The sequence below is a fragment of the Zingiber officinale genome, chromosome 2A (assembly GCF_018446385.1).
Source record: "Zingiber officinale cultivar Zhangliang chromosome 2A, Zo_v1.1, whole genome shotgun sequence".
In the NCBI taxonomy this organism is placed as follows: domain Eukaryota; kingdom Viridiplantae; phylum Streptophyta; class Magnoliopsida; order Zingiberales; family Zingiberaceae; genus Zingiber; species Zingiber officinale.
The window spans coordinates 117,313,125-117,327,559 of NC_055988.1; the positions used below are offsets into that span (position 1 = coordinate 117,313,125).

The following is a 14,435-nucleotide window of genomic DNA, read 5'->3' on the forward strand; positions in this document are numbered from 1 at the left end:
ACCTAAGCACCTATATTGGTTCCTAAAGTTAACATGCTTATCATTATTAACAATTGCAACAAAACTACTAGCATGTGTCTTATTGCAAGAGTGAGACTTAAATGTTACCTTAGGGTTTGCCTTCGCTCCCCCTATTGACGTGCTCGATCTCTTGTCCTTGTGAGGTTGCCTCCCCCTCGGACATTGACTCCTATAGTGTCCCCTTCGCTTGCATTGGAAGCACACCACGTGCTCCTTGCCCTTGCGTGTTGGGACTCCAGCTTCCTTGACCTTTGGTGCCGGTGGAGTCTTTCTAACCCTCTTTGGACATTTACTCTTGTAATGTCCAAATTCCCTACACTCAAAGCACATTATGTGTAATTTGCTAGAAACTAAATGGCTTGAGTTACCTAGAGTTGAGGATGGATGAACGCTCTCTCCTTCATCCCTTCCGGAGATAGAAGCTTCTTCTTCTTGCTCCGAACTTGAAGAAGAACTCTCCTCTTCTTCTTCTTTAGATGTTGAGTGACCCTCAACTTCTAAATCCATTCCTCCATGAAGTGAGCTACTTGGCTCACTTGACTCCTCTTCATGACTTGAAGTGGAGTTCTCCTCATGGAACTTTGCCAAGTTGTTCCACAATTCCTTGGCATCGTTATATCCACCTATCCTACACAAAACATCATTAGGTAAAGAAATTTCAAAAATTTTCAATACCTCATCGTTGACTAGGGATTGGTGGACTTGTTCATTGGTCCACTCCTTCTTCTCTAGGGTTTCTCCTTTCTTGTCCATCGGAGGCTTGAAACCTAATTGAACACAACTCCAATTTTCAAGGTTAGTCATAAGAAAGTACTTCATTCTTACCTTCCAAAAACGCGAAGTCGTCGCGATCGTAGAAAGGTGGAATTGTGACGTCTTCTCCAAATAACTCCATTCTCTAGCTCGTGCTCCCCCGGGTGTTGATCCAACGAAGAGCGACCTCGCTCTGATACCACTTGTTAGGATCGATGGTCGCAGCTAGAGAGGGGGGTGTGAATAGCCGACCTCAAATTCTTTCGTTTCTTCCTACGATTAGGGTTAGTGCAGCAGAAATAACAAATAGAAACGAAAAAAGAGAAGCAAACCTCAACACGAAGATGTAACGAGATTCGGAGATGATACTCCTACTCCTCGGCGTGTCCGTAAGGTGGACGAAGCCTATCAATCCGTCGGTGGATGAGTCCCCGGAAAATCGGCTAATATAAACTCCTTATGGGTGGAGAAACCTCGCCACAAAAACTTACAACAGCAAGAAGGAGTACAAGTACAGCAAGAAGCAAAATACAATACAACTGTAAAACCTTCGCTTACTTGCCTTCTCTTCGACTGGATGAAGCAGCAGCTTCAAGCGACGCCTACAACAGCAGGAACCCAGCCGAAAGGAAGCTCACGCGAAGCTTAGACGAGAGCTCAGCAAAGCTCTAGAGAAAGTAGTAGCAGCAAGAAGGAACAGAGAGGAAGAAGAAGAGTAAGAGAGAGTCGCCCTCGATCTCCTTTTATACCTGCATCCACCTGCGAAGAAGAAGCCAGAAGACAGAAGAAGACAGAAGACCGTTGCGAGCCAACGGATAGTTCTGGACCGATCAGGCTCCAACCTGATCGGTCCACACCGCCCCGATCGATCTTGGGACCGATCAGGACCTATGCCGATCGGTATGTCCTGATCGGTCCAGGAAGACCCTGATCGGTCCTGGGGACCGATCAGAGCTTCCTCTGATCGGTCCAGGGACCGATCAGCATGCATGTCCCTTCCTTTTTCTCCCGAACTTCTTGCCTTCTGATCGTTGTTTCCTGATCGGTCTGCAGACCGATCAGATAACACTCAGTAGGCTACTGCTTAGTTACTGATCGGTCACCAGACCGATCCAGATACCCAATGTATCACTGGATCGATCCAATGATCGATCCAGAGCTTGGTTGTTACCCAAACCAAGTCCCAAGCCTTCCAAACCAACATCCGGTGAACCTTGACCTGTTGGTACATCATGCTTAGTATCCGGTCACTCCCTTGACCTGCTAAAACTCCCCACCAAGTGTCCGGTCAATCCCTTTGACCCACTTAGACTTTTCTCTTCGTGTCAAGTATCCGGTCACTCCCTTGACCTACTTGACCTTTTCAACACCAGATGTCCGATCACCCTTGATCCATCTGGATTTTTCCTTGCCCGGCTTCACTCACCAGGACTTTCACCTAGCTTCACTCACTAGGGTTTTCACCTGGCTTCACTCACCAGGATTTCTAATCTGCCCGGCTTCACTCACCAGGACTTTCCCACTGCCTGGCTTCACTCACCAGGACTTTCCCCTGCCTGGCTCCACTCACCAGGACTTTCTCCAACTGCCTGGCTTCACTCACCAGGACTTTCACTTTCACCTAGCTTCACTCACTAGGATTTTCACCTGGCTTGACTTTCCAACCGCCTGGCTTCACTCACTAGGATTTTCACCTGGCTTCACTCATCAGGATTTCCCGACTGCCTGGCTTCACTCACCAGGACTTTCCGAACTGCCTGGTTTCACTCACCAGGACTTTCCGAACTGCCTGGCTTCACTCACCAGGGCTTTCCGAACTGCCTGGTTTCACTCACCAGGACTTTCCGAACTGCCTAACATCCCAGTTAGGACTCCCCAATCAAGTATCCGGTCAACCTTGACCTACTTGATTCTTCTTCATCCAACCTGATCAGACCCTGATCAGTATCTCTCCGCATGGACAGCTGCACCTGCATTGTCCATGTCTACATGTCTTTCTGTATTGTCAAACATCGAAACCATGACCAAGGTTTACGCTTGGTCAACTAGGCCAACCTTGACCTACTGGAAATTGCACCAACATGGGTGAGTCCCCGCGATAAGCTTCCTCCCAATCGATTGGTGGATCGATTGGGAGAGGCTCGCAATCGCACAGAACAGCGCTGGATCGATCGGTCGATCGATCCAGAGCTCCCAATCGATCGGGCGATCGATTGTGAGGTGTGATTCTGCGCAATAAGCCCTGGATCGATCAGCCGATCGATCCAGGCGATTCCCAAGAGCACAGAGGCGCTCTAGATCGATCAGCTGATCAATCCAAAGCCTCCCCAATCGATTGGGAGCAATCCGATAGATTGGGATTCGACCGTTGGCGTCGATTAAAGCCGTTGTCGAGCTCTTTCTCCGCCAACTCTCGCACTGTTCAGCTCCGATCCTCATAGTAGCTTCTCCACAGCATTTTCCACTCTCACCGCCAGTTCTTGAAGGATCTTGAAGAGACATCCAAGTCAAGAGGCGTGACTACAACAAGAGAAAGAAGCTAGGGTTAGGGTTTTCACTGCATATCTTGTAAGATATTTCTTGTATTTGTCTTCCCTTGCTTTCTTGTTGTATTGAGAGTATTGTAGGGCTTCTCCGCCTTCGGTAGTTACTGTAAATGAATGTTTTATTAGTGGAGGGTGCGTGAGTGTGTGGATCCTTGGACTAGTCACCTCTTCTTGAAGTGGATATCAAGTAAATCTACGAGTTAGCGTTGTGTGGTTGTTTCTGTGTATTTTCCGCTGCATTTCATCACAAGAAGTAAGCAACGATGAGCACGAGATTGCGCCGAGCTATTCATCCCCCCTCTAGCTACATTTTGGTCCTAACACTACTCAATACACTCTAAGTTGTAGGAGCAGCGGAGACCGGCAAGAGGGGGTGAATTGCTGAAAACAAAAAATAAAAGTACCCTCCTCGGATTTCAACTCAGAAATAAATGCAGCAATAAAATAATAACAACTAAATTAAGGAAACAGGAACAGAAACAGGAACAGAAGAGACTCAAGGATTTAACCTGGTTACAACCAAGGAGGTTGTTAATTCAGGACAGTAGAAAAAGCGCAGTAGGAAAAATCTCCTTCTCTGAAGGCGGAGAAACCTTTTACACTTTGGAAGCTCACTAGTTGCTTAGGAATTGCTTACAGATTGATTGCTTGAGTTGTTATTAATTTTCTAGCTCCAGAGGCCTTTATATAGCTCCTGGAAAGTCTATCCCGAGGGTCCAAGGCGCCTCCAACAAGGTTCAAGGCGCCTCCAGCTCGGTCAGCGGATAAAACTTTATCCGCAATGCAAATGGTCAAAACTGACCTGTTGAAGGCGCCTTCAACAGGGTTGAAGGCGTCTTCAAGCCTGCTGGAGGCACCTCCAAGCTGGCAGCTCATTTTCCAACCTGGTTTCTTCAGCTTCCGACGCTCCGTTCTTTTGGGTGATTGCGGTCAACCGGAATAGGGCTCACCGGAATCCAATTTCCGACGTTCTCCTCGAGCATCCTTCCGTCCCGGCTTAACATCCCTCGAACGCCGCGCACGCTCTTTACGCCCACCGGAGTACTCTTCCGCAACTCTCTCGTCCTTCGGACGCACCGAGCCCGTCGGTTCCCTTCCTGTGCCGTCCTTCTCGCTAGCTGCGTCTTCCGCTCGACTTCCTGTGCTCCTAAGCTCTTGCACACTCAGACACAGGGATCAAACACAGCAGGACCTAACCAACTTGGTTGATCACATCAAAACTACCACAGGGTTCAACATAAGTGTACTAATGTAATTATATAGTTAAGATAAACTAATACCTAATTACACTACGACCTTCCAATGGTTTGTTCCTTCCCATCTTGGTCGTGAGCTACTGTTTATAATTTATAAGGTATTGATAACATGATCCTCTGTGTGTGACACCACACACCATGTTATCTATAATATAAATTAATTGAACAACTACATTTTTCATAAATGTAGACATTTGACCAATGTGATTCTTTTATTTCTAAATAAATGTTTATACAAAAGCTAGGCTTTTAGTATACACTCTAACAGGGAAGGGGTTGAAGAAGACCTGTTCTTGCTACATTTTCTCCTTTGTTTCTTTGACATATATCGCATTCAGCAACAAAGTTTTTGGTATCTTTCTTCATTCCCTTCCAATAGAAAGCTCTTGAAATTTGTTTATACGTGCGTAGGAAGCCAGAATGCCCTGCAATTGATGAATAATGAAATTCCTCCAATATTACTTCCTTTTCAACTGAGTTTGTTGGAAGGAAGATTCTATTTTTATATCGTAAAATTTCTCCATCCCAAAAATAGTGGGGTTCTGACGATGAATTTTATAATATGTTTTGGATGAGAGCCTGTGTCGCTAAATTTTCCTTTTGCTCTTTTTTTATGTTCTCTAAGTTTTTGCAAGTTACTAAAGATATAGCAGCGAACTCTATTTGGTTAGGAAGGCAAGATAAAGCATCAGCTACTGTATTTTCCGTTCCCTTCTTGTAAATGATTTCATAATCATATCCTAAAAGTCTCTTGATCTATTTTTGTTGATCTATATTTAAGATACGTTGATCCAAGATGAACTTAAGACTCTTATGGTCAGTTCATATTTGAAAGCGTCGGCCAAGAAGATAGGGTCTCCATTTTGTAACGGCATGTATGATAGTCAGCATTTTCTTGTCATAAATTGACATCTGTTGATGTAGAGGAGATAGTGTCTTGCTAGTAAAAGCTAATGGTTGTCCTTCTTGCATAAGTACTACTTCAATTTCAACTCCAGATGCATCGGCTTCAATGACAAATTGCTTATTGAAATTAGTTAGCGCAAGAACTGGTGTTGTCGTCATAGCCTCCTTTAAATTTTGAAATGCATTTTCTGTTTCAGAACACCATCTAAATGCATCTTTCTTTAACAAAGCCGTTAGTAGAGCACTAATCTTTCCATATTTTTTTATAAATTTACGATAATAACCTGTGAGACCCAGAAAATCATGTAATTCCTTGATATTCTTTGGGGTGGGTCACTCCTTCATAACTAACACATTTGAGGGATCAATAGTTACTCCTTTTTGGCTTACAATATGACCAAGGTATTTCATCTTAGTTGTCTCAAAGCTGCACTTAGATCTTTTCACAAAAAGAGAATGCTCATGTAAAAGAGTGAGTACTTTATAAAGGTGATGCAAATGATCTTCGAACGATAAATTATAAACAAGGATATCATCAATGAAAATCAAAACAAACTTGCGGAGATAGGGCCTGAAGATATTGTTCATCAAACTTTGGAATGTAGAAGGTGCATTAGTTAAATCGAAAGGCATAACTAAAAATTTATAATGACCATCATGAGTCTGAAAGGTTGTTTTTGGAATGTCCGACTGATAGATCCTTATCTGATGAAAGCCTGAGCGAAGATCCAATTTTGAGAAGAATGAGGAACCTCCAATTCATCAAGTAATTCATCAATAATGGGGATGGAGTATTTATCTTTCACTGTAATTTTATTAAGTGCTCGATAATCTACACACATTCGCCAACTTCCGTCTTTCTTTCGCACAAGCAGTACTGGAGAAGAATATGGGCTTACACTTGGGCGAACAATACCAGCTTGAAGCATCTATTGTACAATCTTCTCAATTACCTCCTTTTGTATGTAAGCGTAGTGATAAGGCTTAACATTTGCTGGTGCACTCCCCGATATTAGAGGTATATATACAATGATCATGTGAACGTGATGGAGGAAATCCCTTTGGCTCAGCAAATAGTATAGAAAATTTTGAAAGAAGTGCCTCTAATTCTGGAGGGGTATATAAGGTACCTTTAGGATCCTTTTTAATGGAGAGTTGCATGAGAAAAATGGAGCAATCTTTTTTTAATAATTGATCTGTCTGATAACTACTAATTGATGTGATAGTATCTTGTCTCTTGCCTCTGATGCAAACTTCTTTTCCTTGATCTTGGAAGTGCATTGTTAGTTGGGAGAAATTCCATATTATGTCTCCTAATGTTTTCAACCATTGTGCTCTAAGTACAACATCACATCCATCCAGAGGTAGAAGAAAGAGATCTGTGATTAATTCATAATTTGGTAAGAAAATTTTAATACCTTCGCATTTTCCTGGACTTGTAAGTGATCTTCCATCCGCCACCTAAACATCAAATGTAGATACTCGCTCTATTTTTTGTTTAAGCCTTCTTGCTAAGATTGAGTCTAGAAAATTGTTGGTGCTTCCCAAATCTATAAGTATCATTACTAGTTGCTTTTTAATGAATCCTTTTACCTTCATTGTTTGCGGAGTTTGTAGTCCTTCTAAGGCATGTACTAATATTGTCATAGAGTCATCTTATACTTTGTTGATATTATCTTATGTTTCACCTTCATCGAAATCATCTTCTTCCTCAAAGTTCTCTATTGGTTCAATTATCAGTATCCTCTTTTGCTTGCATTGATGACCACGGTGCCACTTTTCATCGTAATGTCAGCATAATCCCTTTGCCATCCTTTCCTTGATCTCTTCTCTTGTCAATCTACCGGGTGTTGAATAATGTGATGGGGTTTCACGAATTACCTTGTTATTTTTCTTCCTTCCTCATTGATCTTCTCTTCTTGTAGTCGTGCAAAGGATTAGACATCCTTCATGGTGCGGGATTGATTCATTTTTACTTCTCGTCGTATATCAAGAAGAAGTCCTTCAATAAAAGTGCCCAGTAGTTGCTTTTCTGACCAATCATGAATTCGCTTAGAGAGTCGCTTGAATCGTCCTTGGTACTCTAGTACGGTTGAAGTCTGTCAAATTTTGGCCAATTCTCCATCAACATTCTCATAATCGGGGGGGGGCCAAATCGATTGATGAGTTCTTCTTTGAATTCCTCCCATTTTGGAGGCCTGTGGCATGCTTCAAGCCAGTCATACCATTAGATGACATCGCTTTCGAGGTTTATAGATGTTAGTTCTACCTTTGCATTGTCCGATGTGCTGTAGAAGCAAAAATATTTTTCAGCCCTTGAAATCCATCCAATCAGATCGTTGTTCTCCCAATGAAGAAATTCCACCTTCATACGTGGATGGTTGTGCTCTCGGTCTTCATTTGAGTTCGCTCCTTGGTCATATTGTTGTTGTCGAGACTGCTGATTTATTTCCCTTTTGATTAGTATGCTTGAGCTGGAATTTGCTTCTAAATGATCATTCAATTCTTGCACTATTGTGACCAACGATGTCATAGTTTTTTCAAGTTTATCAATCCTTGTCTCGTGCTTAGCTTCAAATTCCAGAGCTCATTTGGCGTCAAAATGAGATCTTCCGGTTGTCATGTCAGAGTGAATTTTCTTCTCTTGAAGTCGGGTTAAGACCATGCACTTGTTGACGTTGTTGCGAGATACTATAGGGCGAAGATGAAGTGAACGTACTCTGATACCAAGTTGATAGGAATCCGGAAGCCTATCACGTGGAAAAATCGAAAGAGAAAAAAAAACATAAAAAGAAGATAGGGCAATTGTTTCGAGGGGATCAACATCCCATAATCAAATGAAATTGATTAACTAAAAAGGAAATTACTTCTCTTTCAAAATTAGATAACAGTCTCTTTAAATAAAAATCTAAACTACTTTTCCAAAAGAAAAGGTGTAAAAGAAAAATAAAATAAAAATATATTTTCAAGAGAAAATGTCTTATTAAAACTTATTTAGAAGAAAAAAAATTTTCAAATTTATTTAAAAAAAATAAAATTAAAAGATTTATTCGAATGGATGTTATCAAGATCTCCTTGGCCCCATCAGTTCGAGTAGAATAAAGTTAAAAGAATTTATTTGAATGGATCAAGACCTCCTTGACCTCATCCGTTCGAGTACGCCTCATTCGGCCGCGCCGGCCAGGCCGAGGAGGCCCTCCGCCTCCTCCACGATGATGAAGAGCTTCTCTTGCCGCCCCGACGTCGTCTGCTATACCTCTGTCATTGACATCTTGGCGAGCTCCGGTCGCACCGAGGAGGCCTTGGCTGTGTTCGAGGAAATACTCACGCACGGCATTTCCCCCGATGCAGCAGCCTTCACTGTGCTGGTCAAGCTATACTCTTGCTGCTTGGGGCAGTTCGACCATCGCAGCTTAGATGGTCGCAAGCGAAGTTGGCCAGTTCAGATCTTCAGTTTGTGAGATCTTGATTACCTAATGCCACCTGAAATTTCTGTTTTATCGTCTGAGTTTTTATAATATAGGCTCATGTAACAGAATCTATTTGTTAGATGTTTATGAAGCTTGTTTTCATACATAATTATCAAGTCATGCAGGATCAAAAGATCAATGAGTCAACCTACAAAAACATACAAATCTTTCCATAAGCAAGAGAGAACAATTTCTACTACTAAAACATTCTGCTTCCTGTTCAAAGACTGTTATCTTAGGAACTATGGAATGAAATTACCGATAAACAATAGCCCATTGTTGAATTTTTAGATATCTCTAGGTTTTTTCCCATTGCTATTTGCGACTGCAGGCTTTGATTTTGTCTACCTTCATAAAGAGACAATTGAATATTTAAAGTCATTCCAAATGCAAGTTCAGGAGTCTGGAATTCATTCTCTAGCAGTTGATGCTTCCAGGTGTTCCTTTGGTGCATCATGCAGATCAAACTTCAAGTATCACAGGTTCATTTTCTCCTACAAAAACCAGGGAATTTTGAGGCAATGACAACATTCCATCATCAAAAGTTGTCGTATGTTCTTACCCAATTCACCATTTCCACAAGCTCGGTTTAAGCTAATGAAGGAAAGAAACTTGTAGTAGTTGATAGTACCACATTGTAGCTAAAAATATATCTGGATGAGCTCCTCCGAAAAACATCAATAGGTAGTTCCTAGTGATGATTGTGAAAGATACTTTTCTTTAGGCCGGTGTTCCTAGTGAGCAAATACATAAATGCCATCTAGATTGTAGTTTATACCTTAGCTTTCAATATATAGAAAATGCGACAAAACAAGGTTCATTGTGCAAACTACTTGGTTAACTTGCTATCTTGATGCTCAAGGATTGCAACTAGGCAAAACAACTGCAACTGTAAGTATTCTCTGTATGTGGCAAAATCAATTAGCCGAATTAAACAAAATTTCCAAATAGTATTTTACTAAATAAATTCCACAGAAGATCAAGGCATTGCCCTGATCAGTTCATGCTCATGATGGATGCATGAACTTAGGCTATTTCTGCACAATTCGCATATAAATGATTGTCTTCGAAATCTTACCTTCCTAAGTGTGATTCTCATCACTTGTCATCCAAGATACCTTTCCTATAAATGTCATATCTGCTCTAGTGTATGCGACATGACTTCTTGATGGAGGAGGTCAGAGATTGAGTGTCCCAATATTGGATCCATCACAGTACTAAAGAAAAAACCTTGACTGGAGAAAGCCTGATTGCATTTGTTAGTTTCTCTTGATTGATTTTGGAAGTGTGAAAGAGATGGATGGCAGTGCTAGGTCCCATTCACATCATGCCCACTGCTCATTGTTTATCTCCTTAACTCCTCTATCCATAAGTGGGATCCAGAGTGACAATGGGTCCTCACTTCTAAAGTGTTTTAAATAATCATTTAACCAGCTATCTTATGGATGATTGGCAGTTTGTGCTTGGCACAACCATCAAAGGGGAATTTCTTCAAGGCAAATTATGGGTTTTGAAAGAGCCAGCACCATGGATGCATTACTCCTTTCTTTGCAGTAACTTAGAGACAACTGGAAAATAAAATATATTTCTTACCATTAAAGCAGGAAGCAAACAAGTTTTTATTATTCATCTTCCAACAAAGATTTCATTCGCATAGTCTACCCATGATTCACCATCAAGCAACGACTGGAAATGGAATTACTGCACCAAAAGCCTGAATTAACCTAACTCCTTCAACTTTCAAGTAAAGGACCCACTTTTGCCAAGTTATAGATATCATTTTCCTTTTGGTGACAGGAAAATTGATGGGTCAGAGTCAGGCCAGAGCCAGATGATTGCATATTTGCAAGTTACATTAACTAGCTTGTCAGACCAAAGTTTGTTTGATCCATGAAGAGGGATGAGTATCAGAAGCATACTCATCACACTTGACCTACAATGGACAAATCAGGCATAAAAATGGTTTGTCAAGAAAAAATTGTTACTGAACAATTCTCAATGGCTTACAAATAGAAAAGTAATTTATCTGGCATAAGTTATACTTAATTGAGAAAAGATATAATATTATTTCCTTGAGGCGATCCCAGATAAAAACAATTTCGCTCAACAATTAATAATCAACTTATTCAGCTAGTATATCATCTTTCATTTTCCAAAACCTCTGTCCATACTGAAAGATTTTTATCACTAAAAGTAAAAAAGATAAACTATCTTTAGGGAAAAAAAAAGTTCTAATGCTAGTAAGTTTGCTACACTTTCAGAACTCACTAATTTTGTTGTTCTGAACAACTAGGTAATCAGATGAATTTATTTTGTATACGTATTCTTTTTGGTTGATCCTATTTTATTTGAATTGCTGCGTAGGAAATAGGCTCGAGGGAATCTTGGACTTACAAATAGGTGCAGGATACTGAAAAGCCTGCTCCCCTGGCACAGAAACACTCATTTTAAAATCGAGAAAGAAGACCCCCGTCAGACTCTGCGCCCTCCCCACTCCCTCGACATCAATCCACTTTTTGACTCGATTCTGCACCCATCACATGCGTCCACCCGATGAACGAGGTTCTCATCGGAGTTCGCGACCAGACTCGCGTGCAAAAATTATAAAAAACAGAAAACCAATCTCTCTGAAGTGTGATGTGTTGGGTGTTGGTGAATTGAACAAAGCAGTTGCAGCAATCAATCGTTGTAAAGATACAGAATTGACAGAATTAAAATTACGGAGATCAAAGATTATACACGACGAGAATTGTACCAAAATGAGCATAATTTTGTTGCTAGTTGCTTAGTTTTTGAGACGATACCTGAAGTGCCTGTTTATGTTCAGGGTTCCTGTCTCTCTCGACGATCTTGTTTCTGCGGGCACCAACGCTGTTCTTGCTGGGGGACAGGAGTTGGCCCAAGCCGAACACCGAGCCAGGCTTGGAGGAGCCGATCAGGAGGGAACCCACAGGGACCACGTTGAGGACCGGTGTTACCCGGACATTGGACGAGTAGGACCTCTCCATTCCCTGGTATGGTCTCACCCGTTGGCGGTGGCTTCCCCCTTGGCAGCTACCAGGGCTGCTTGAGCTCCGTTCCAGTCCCTGGAACACAACCTTACCCGAGGCATTCATACGCGGGCTGTCCACTGAAGCCACCAACGGCGGCGGTCCTGCCTCCGACCGGCGTCTGACCGGGCTCTGCTCCCCTCTCTCCGGCTGGTGCTGCCGCTCTGTTGTGGCGCGCCTCGGTTGTGAGAGTCGAACCGCCAGCGGGGCTCGGGAGAGCAAAATCGGTGACTGGGTCGGTCTCTCGGAGTCGAGAGAGAACCGTGGTAACTCGTCGTGGTCGGCGCCAGAAGAAGAGGAAGAGGAGGAGAGCGAGCGGCGTGCGGAGATGGATGCCGGCTCCGAGAGCGAGTCGCGGAGGAGCGGAACGGTGGCGAAGGAATCTACGGAAGATGATGGTTTCGCGTGGCGGAGGAGGCGGCGAAAAGATCTGCTGCTAGGATTCAGACCCATTTGCAGAGGCGACGTCGATTTATGGTTCTCCTCGCCCTTTTGCGATGGAGATGTCGATTTATGGGTCTCCTCTTTGGCGTTATGGTTCCTCTTCAAACCGAGTAGTTCCCTCCACCGGCTGGCGCTCCTCGTCGCCTTGAACGACTTCTGGTAAGGATCCGATCGTAGAACTTCCGTTACCATCTCCAGCTCCGACGAGTTTTTCTCGTCTGCGGACTCCACCGACAGCTGCACCGCCACGGTTCGGAGCGGAACCAACTTTCCGTCGGAGAACAGCTCGTCGGCGGGTAGCATCACAACGGGATCATCAATACGGAACTCGAACTCTGGAAGCTCCTCGCCTGAATCATCTGGATCTATGGATCTGTTCAACTCTGAGGCAGCTGGTTCTAGGTTGACTTCAAGGTTGCGACTCAAGGCGACCCTGAGGCAAGGTGCAGCAAAGTCGAGGAAGGCGGAGTCCGGCCGCGAAGATACATTGTTGACGCAGGCCGAGGCCATCTCCGGCGATCTTTGCGGGGTTTCCCAGCCGCACCACCCGGATCAGGAGACGATCGAGTTACCGTTACGAGAGGCGTCTTGTGTGAAGTGGCTAATCGACAAAAAGGGCGTTGAGGCGGTGGATCCGTATAAATAGGCGTACTTTGGAACGCGAGGCATCATAGCCGTCCACGTGGTAGCAGTTAATTGTTTGCTACTTGATGCCCAGAACGCACTTACTTCGTTAAATGAATTGAATGCATCACGTGACGAAGAATCATGCCGTTACTTCCGAAACATTTCCATGTACCTCGCTTTATAATATTAAAATATATTTTAAAAAAATAATAATCAATATAATTTTTTAGATATATCTCACCATCAATAAACATAAAATAATAATAATAATAATAAGTTAAGTCGTTATTGGGCTTAAACGGCCCGTTATCGAGCCGGATATGGGCCTCGTCGCTGCATTGTAGGAAATTGTCCATTTGTTGTGCATCTTCGGCCCACTCCAATAGTCTGGAGAGTCGCGTTCCAGATCGGGCTCGTGCCAAGGCCGGAGCTGGCGGTGGTGGTGGCCGCCTGCCGGGGTTCAGCTGCGAAGGGCCCTTGTGCTGCCGCTCGTTCTTCGTGCCCGCGAACAATCTCCGGGTGCTTCTTTTTCTATCTCAGCCAAAAAGAAAAAAAAACATTGTTTCCTAGGGGATTTATGCCATATGATCGAAAGACACGACTCCTGATGCTGCTATTGGTTTCTCATATTTATAATGGCGGCCTCTTTTGCTTAATGTTGATCTTGTATGTGCTTTGGGCACATTTTTTGGATCTTTTTGTCTGGCGCTGTCATTTATATCATAAATGGCAAAGGTTGATTAAGTGAATCGTTGTTAGGATCTTTGTTTTCGAGAACTTACAAGTGCTATTGCTACTAGTTTGAGAAAAGTATTATTGTCTTGTTTCGTGAGCATTGATTCGTTCGCCAACCTCGTTGTTGGAGATACAGTATGAAAACCATGTGTCATGTGGATGTATACTGTGATACAGCAACAATATTCAAATGCTTCCATAACGTCCATCATCTAGAGCATCTTACATTTGCTCTCATAGTCTAGGCTTAGTCAAGCTATGAAATTGGACGTGTGTTGATTTAGATAAAAAGGCTATTGTTTCTATGAAGAAATATATTTTCAATTTTTGAAAAACCTTACGTGTATATTAGCAAGATCTCATAGAACTTAAGATTTCTCTTGAATATTGAAAATCAATTGATATTATTTAGATAGTTTTTAATTGAGGAATAAGATTGTTGTGGTTGACTTCAAATAGTTGGTCTAGAAACTTGTTCCCAGAACGAGAATGCAAAAAATATATGAATTGCTAGTCTCGGTAATTATGGAAATTCCTTTCAGCCTCTAAATTTTCAGGAAGAGTTAGGAAACTGGGGTGACTGTTTTATTCCCATACAATGGAGTTAATAATCATATTGAATTTGTA

General features: G+C 42.6%; 1 protein-coding gene across 3 annotated transcripts; it reads right to left on the bottom strand.

Annotated features, from left to right (window-relative positions):
- Window positions 1-8,602: 8,602 nt before the first annotated feature.
- Window positions 8,603-13,055, bottom strand: LOC122042042. 3 transcript variants are annotated; one of them, XM_042601964.1, is made up of 2 exons: window positions 11,757-13,055; window positions 8,603-8,974 (listed from the first exon to the last, which is right to left on the bottom strand). In XM_042601964.1, exons 1-2 carry the CDS (start codon window positions 12,954-12,956, stop codon window positions 8,933-8,935), a joined length of 1,242 nt encoding a protein of 413 aa, XP_042457898.1. In that variant the 5' UTR covers window positions 12,957-13,055; the 3' UTR covers window positions 8,603-8,932. The 3 variants fall into 3 exon arrangements, with proteins under 3 accessions (XP_042457898.1, XP_042457899.1, XP_042457897.1); XM_042601965.1 differs by lacking the exon at window positions 8,603-8,974 and adding an exon at window positions 9,102-9,446; XM_042601963.1 differs by lacking the exon at window positions 8,603-8,974 and adding an exon at window positions 9,467-10,885.
- Window positions 13,056-14,435: the final 1,380 nt, after the last annotated feature.

What these genes read in the sequence shown, in the direction of transcription:
- LOC122042042 (XM_042601963.1), bottom strand. Translation starts at nt 12,956, where the DNA reads ATGGCCTCGGCCTGCGTCAACAATGTATCTTCGCGGCCGGACTCCGCC. An exon ending in AACATAAACAGGCACTTCAG is followed by an intron (nt 10,886 to 11,756) that starts GTATCGTCTCAA and finishes TGTCCATTGTAG; the next exon opens with GTCAAGTGTGATGAGTATGC.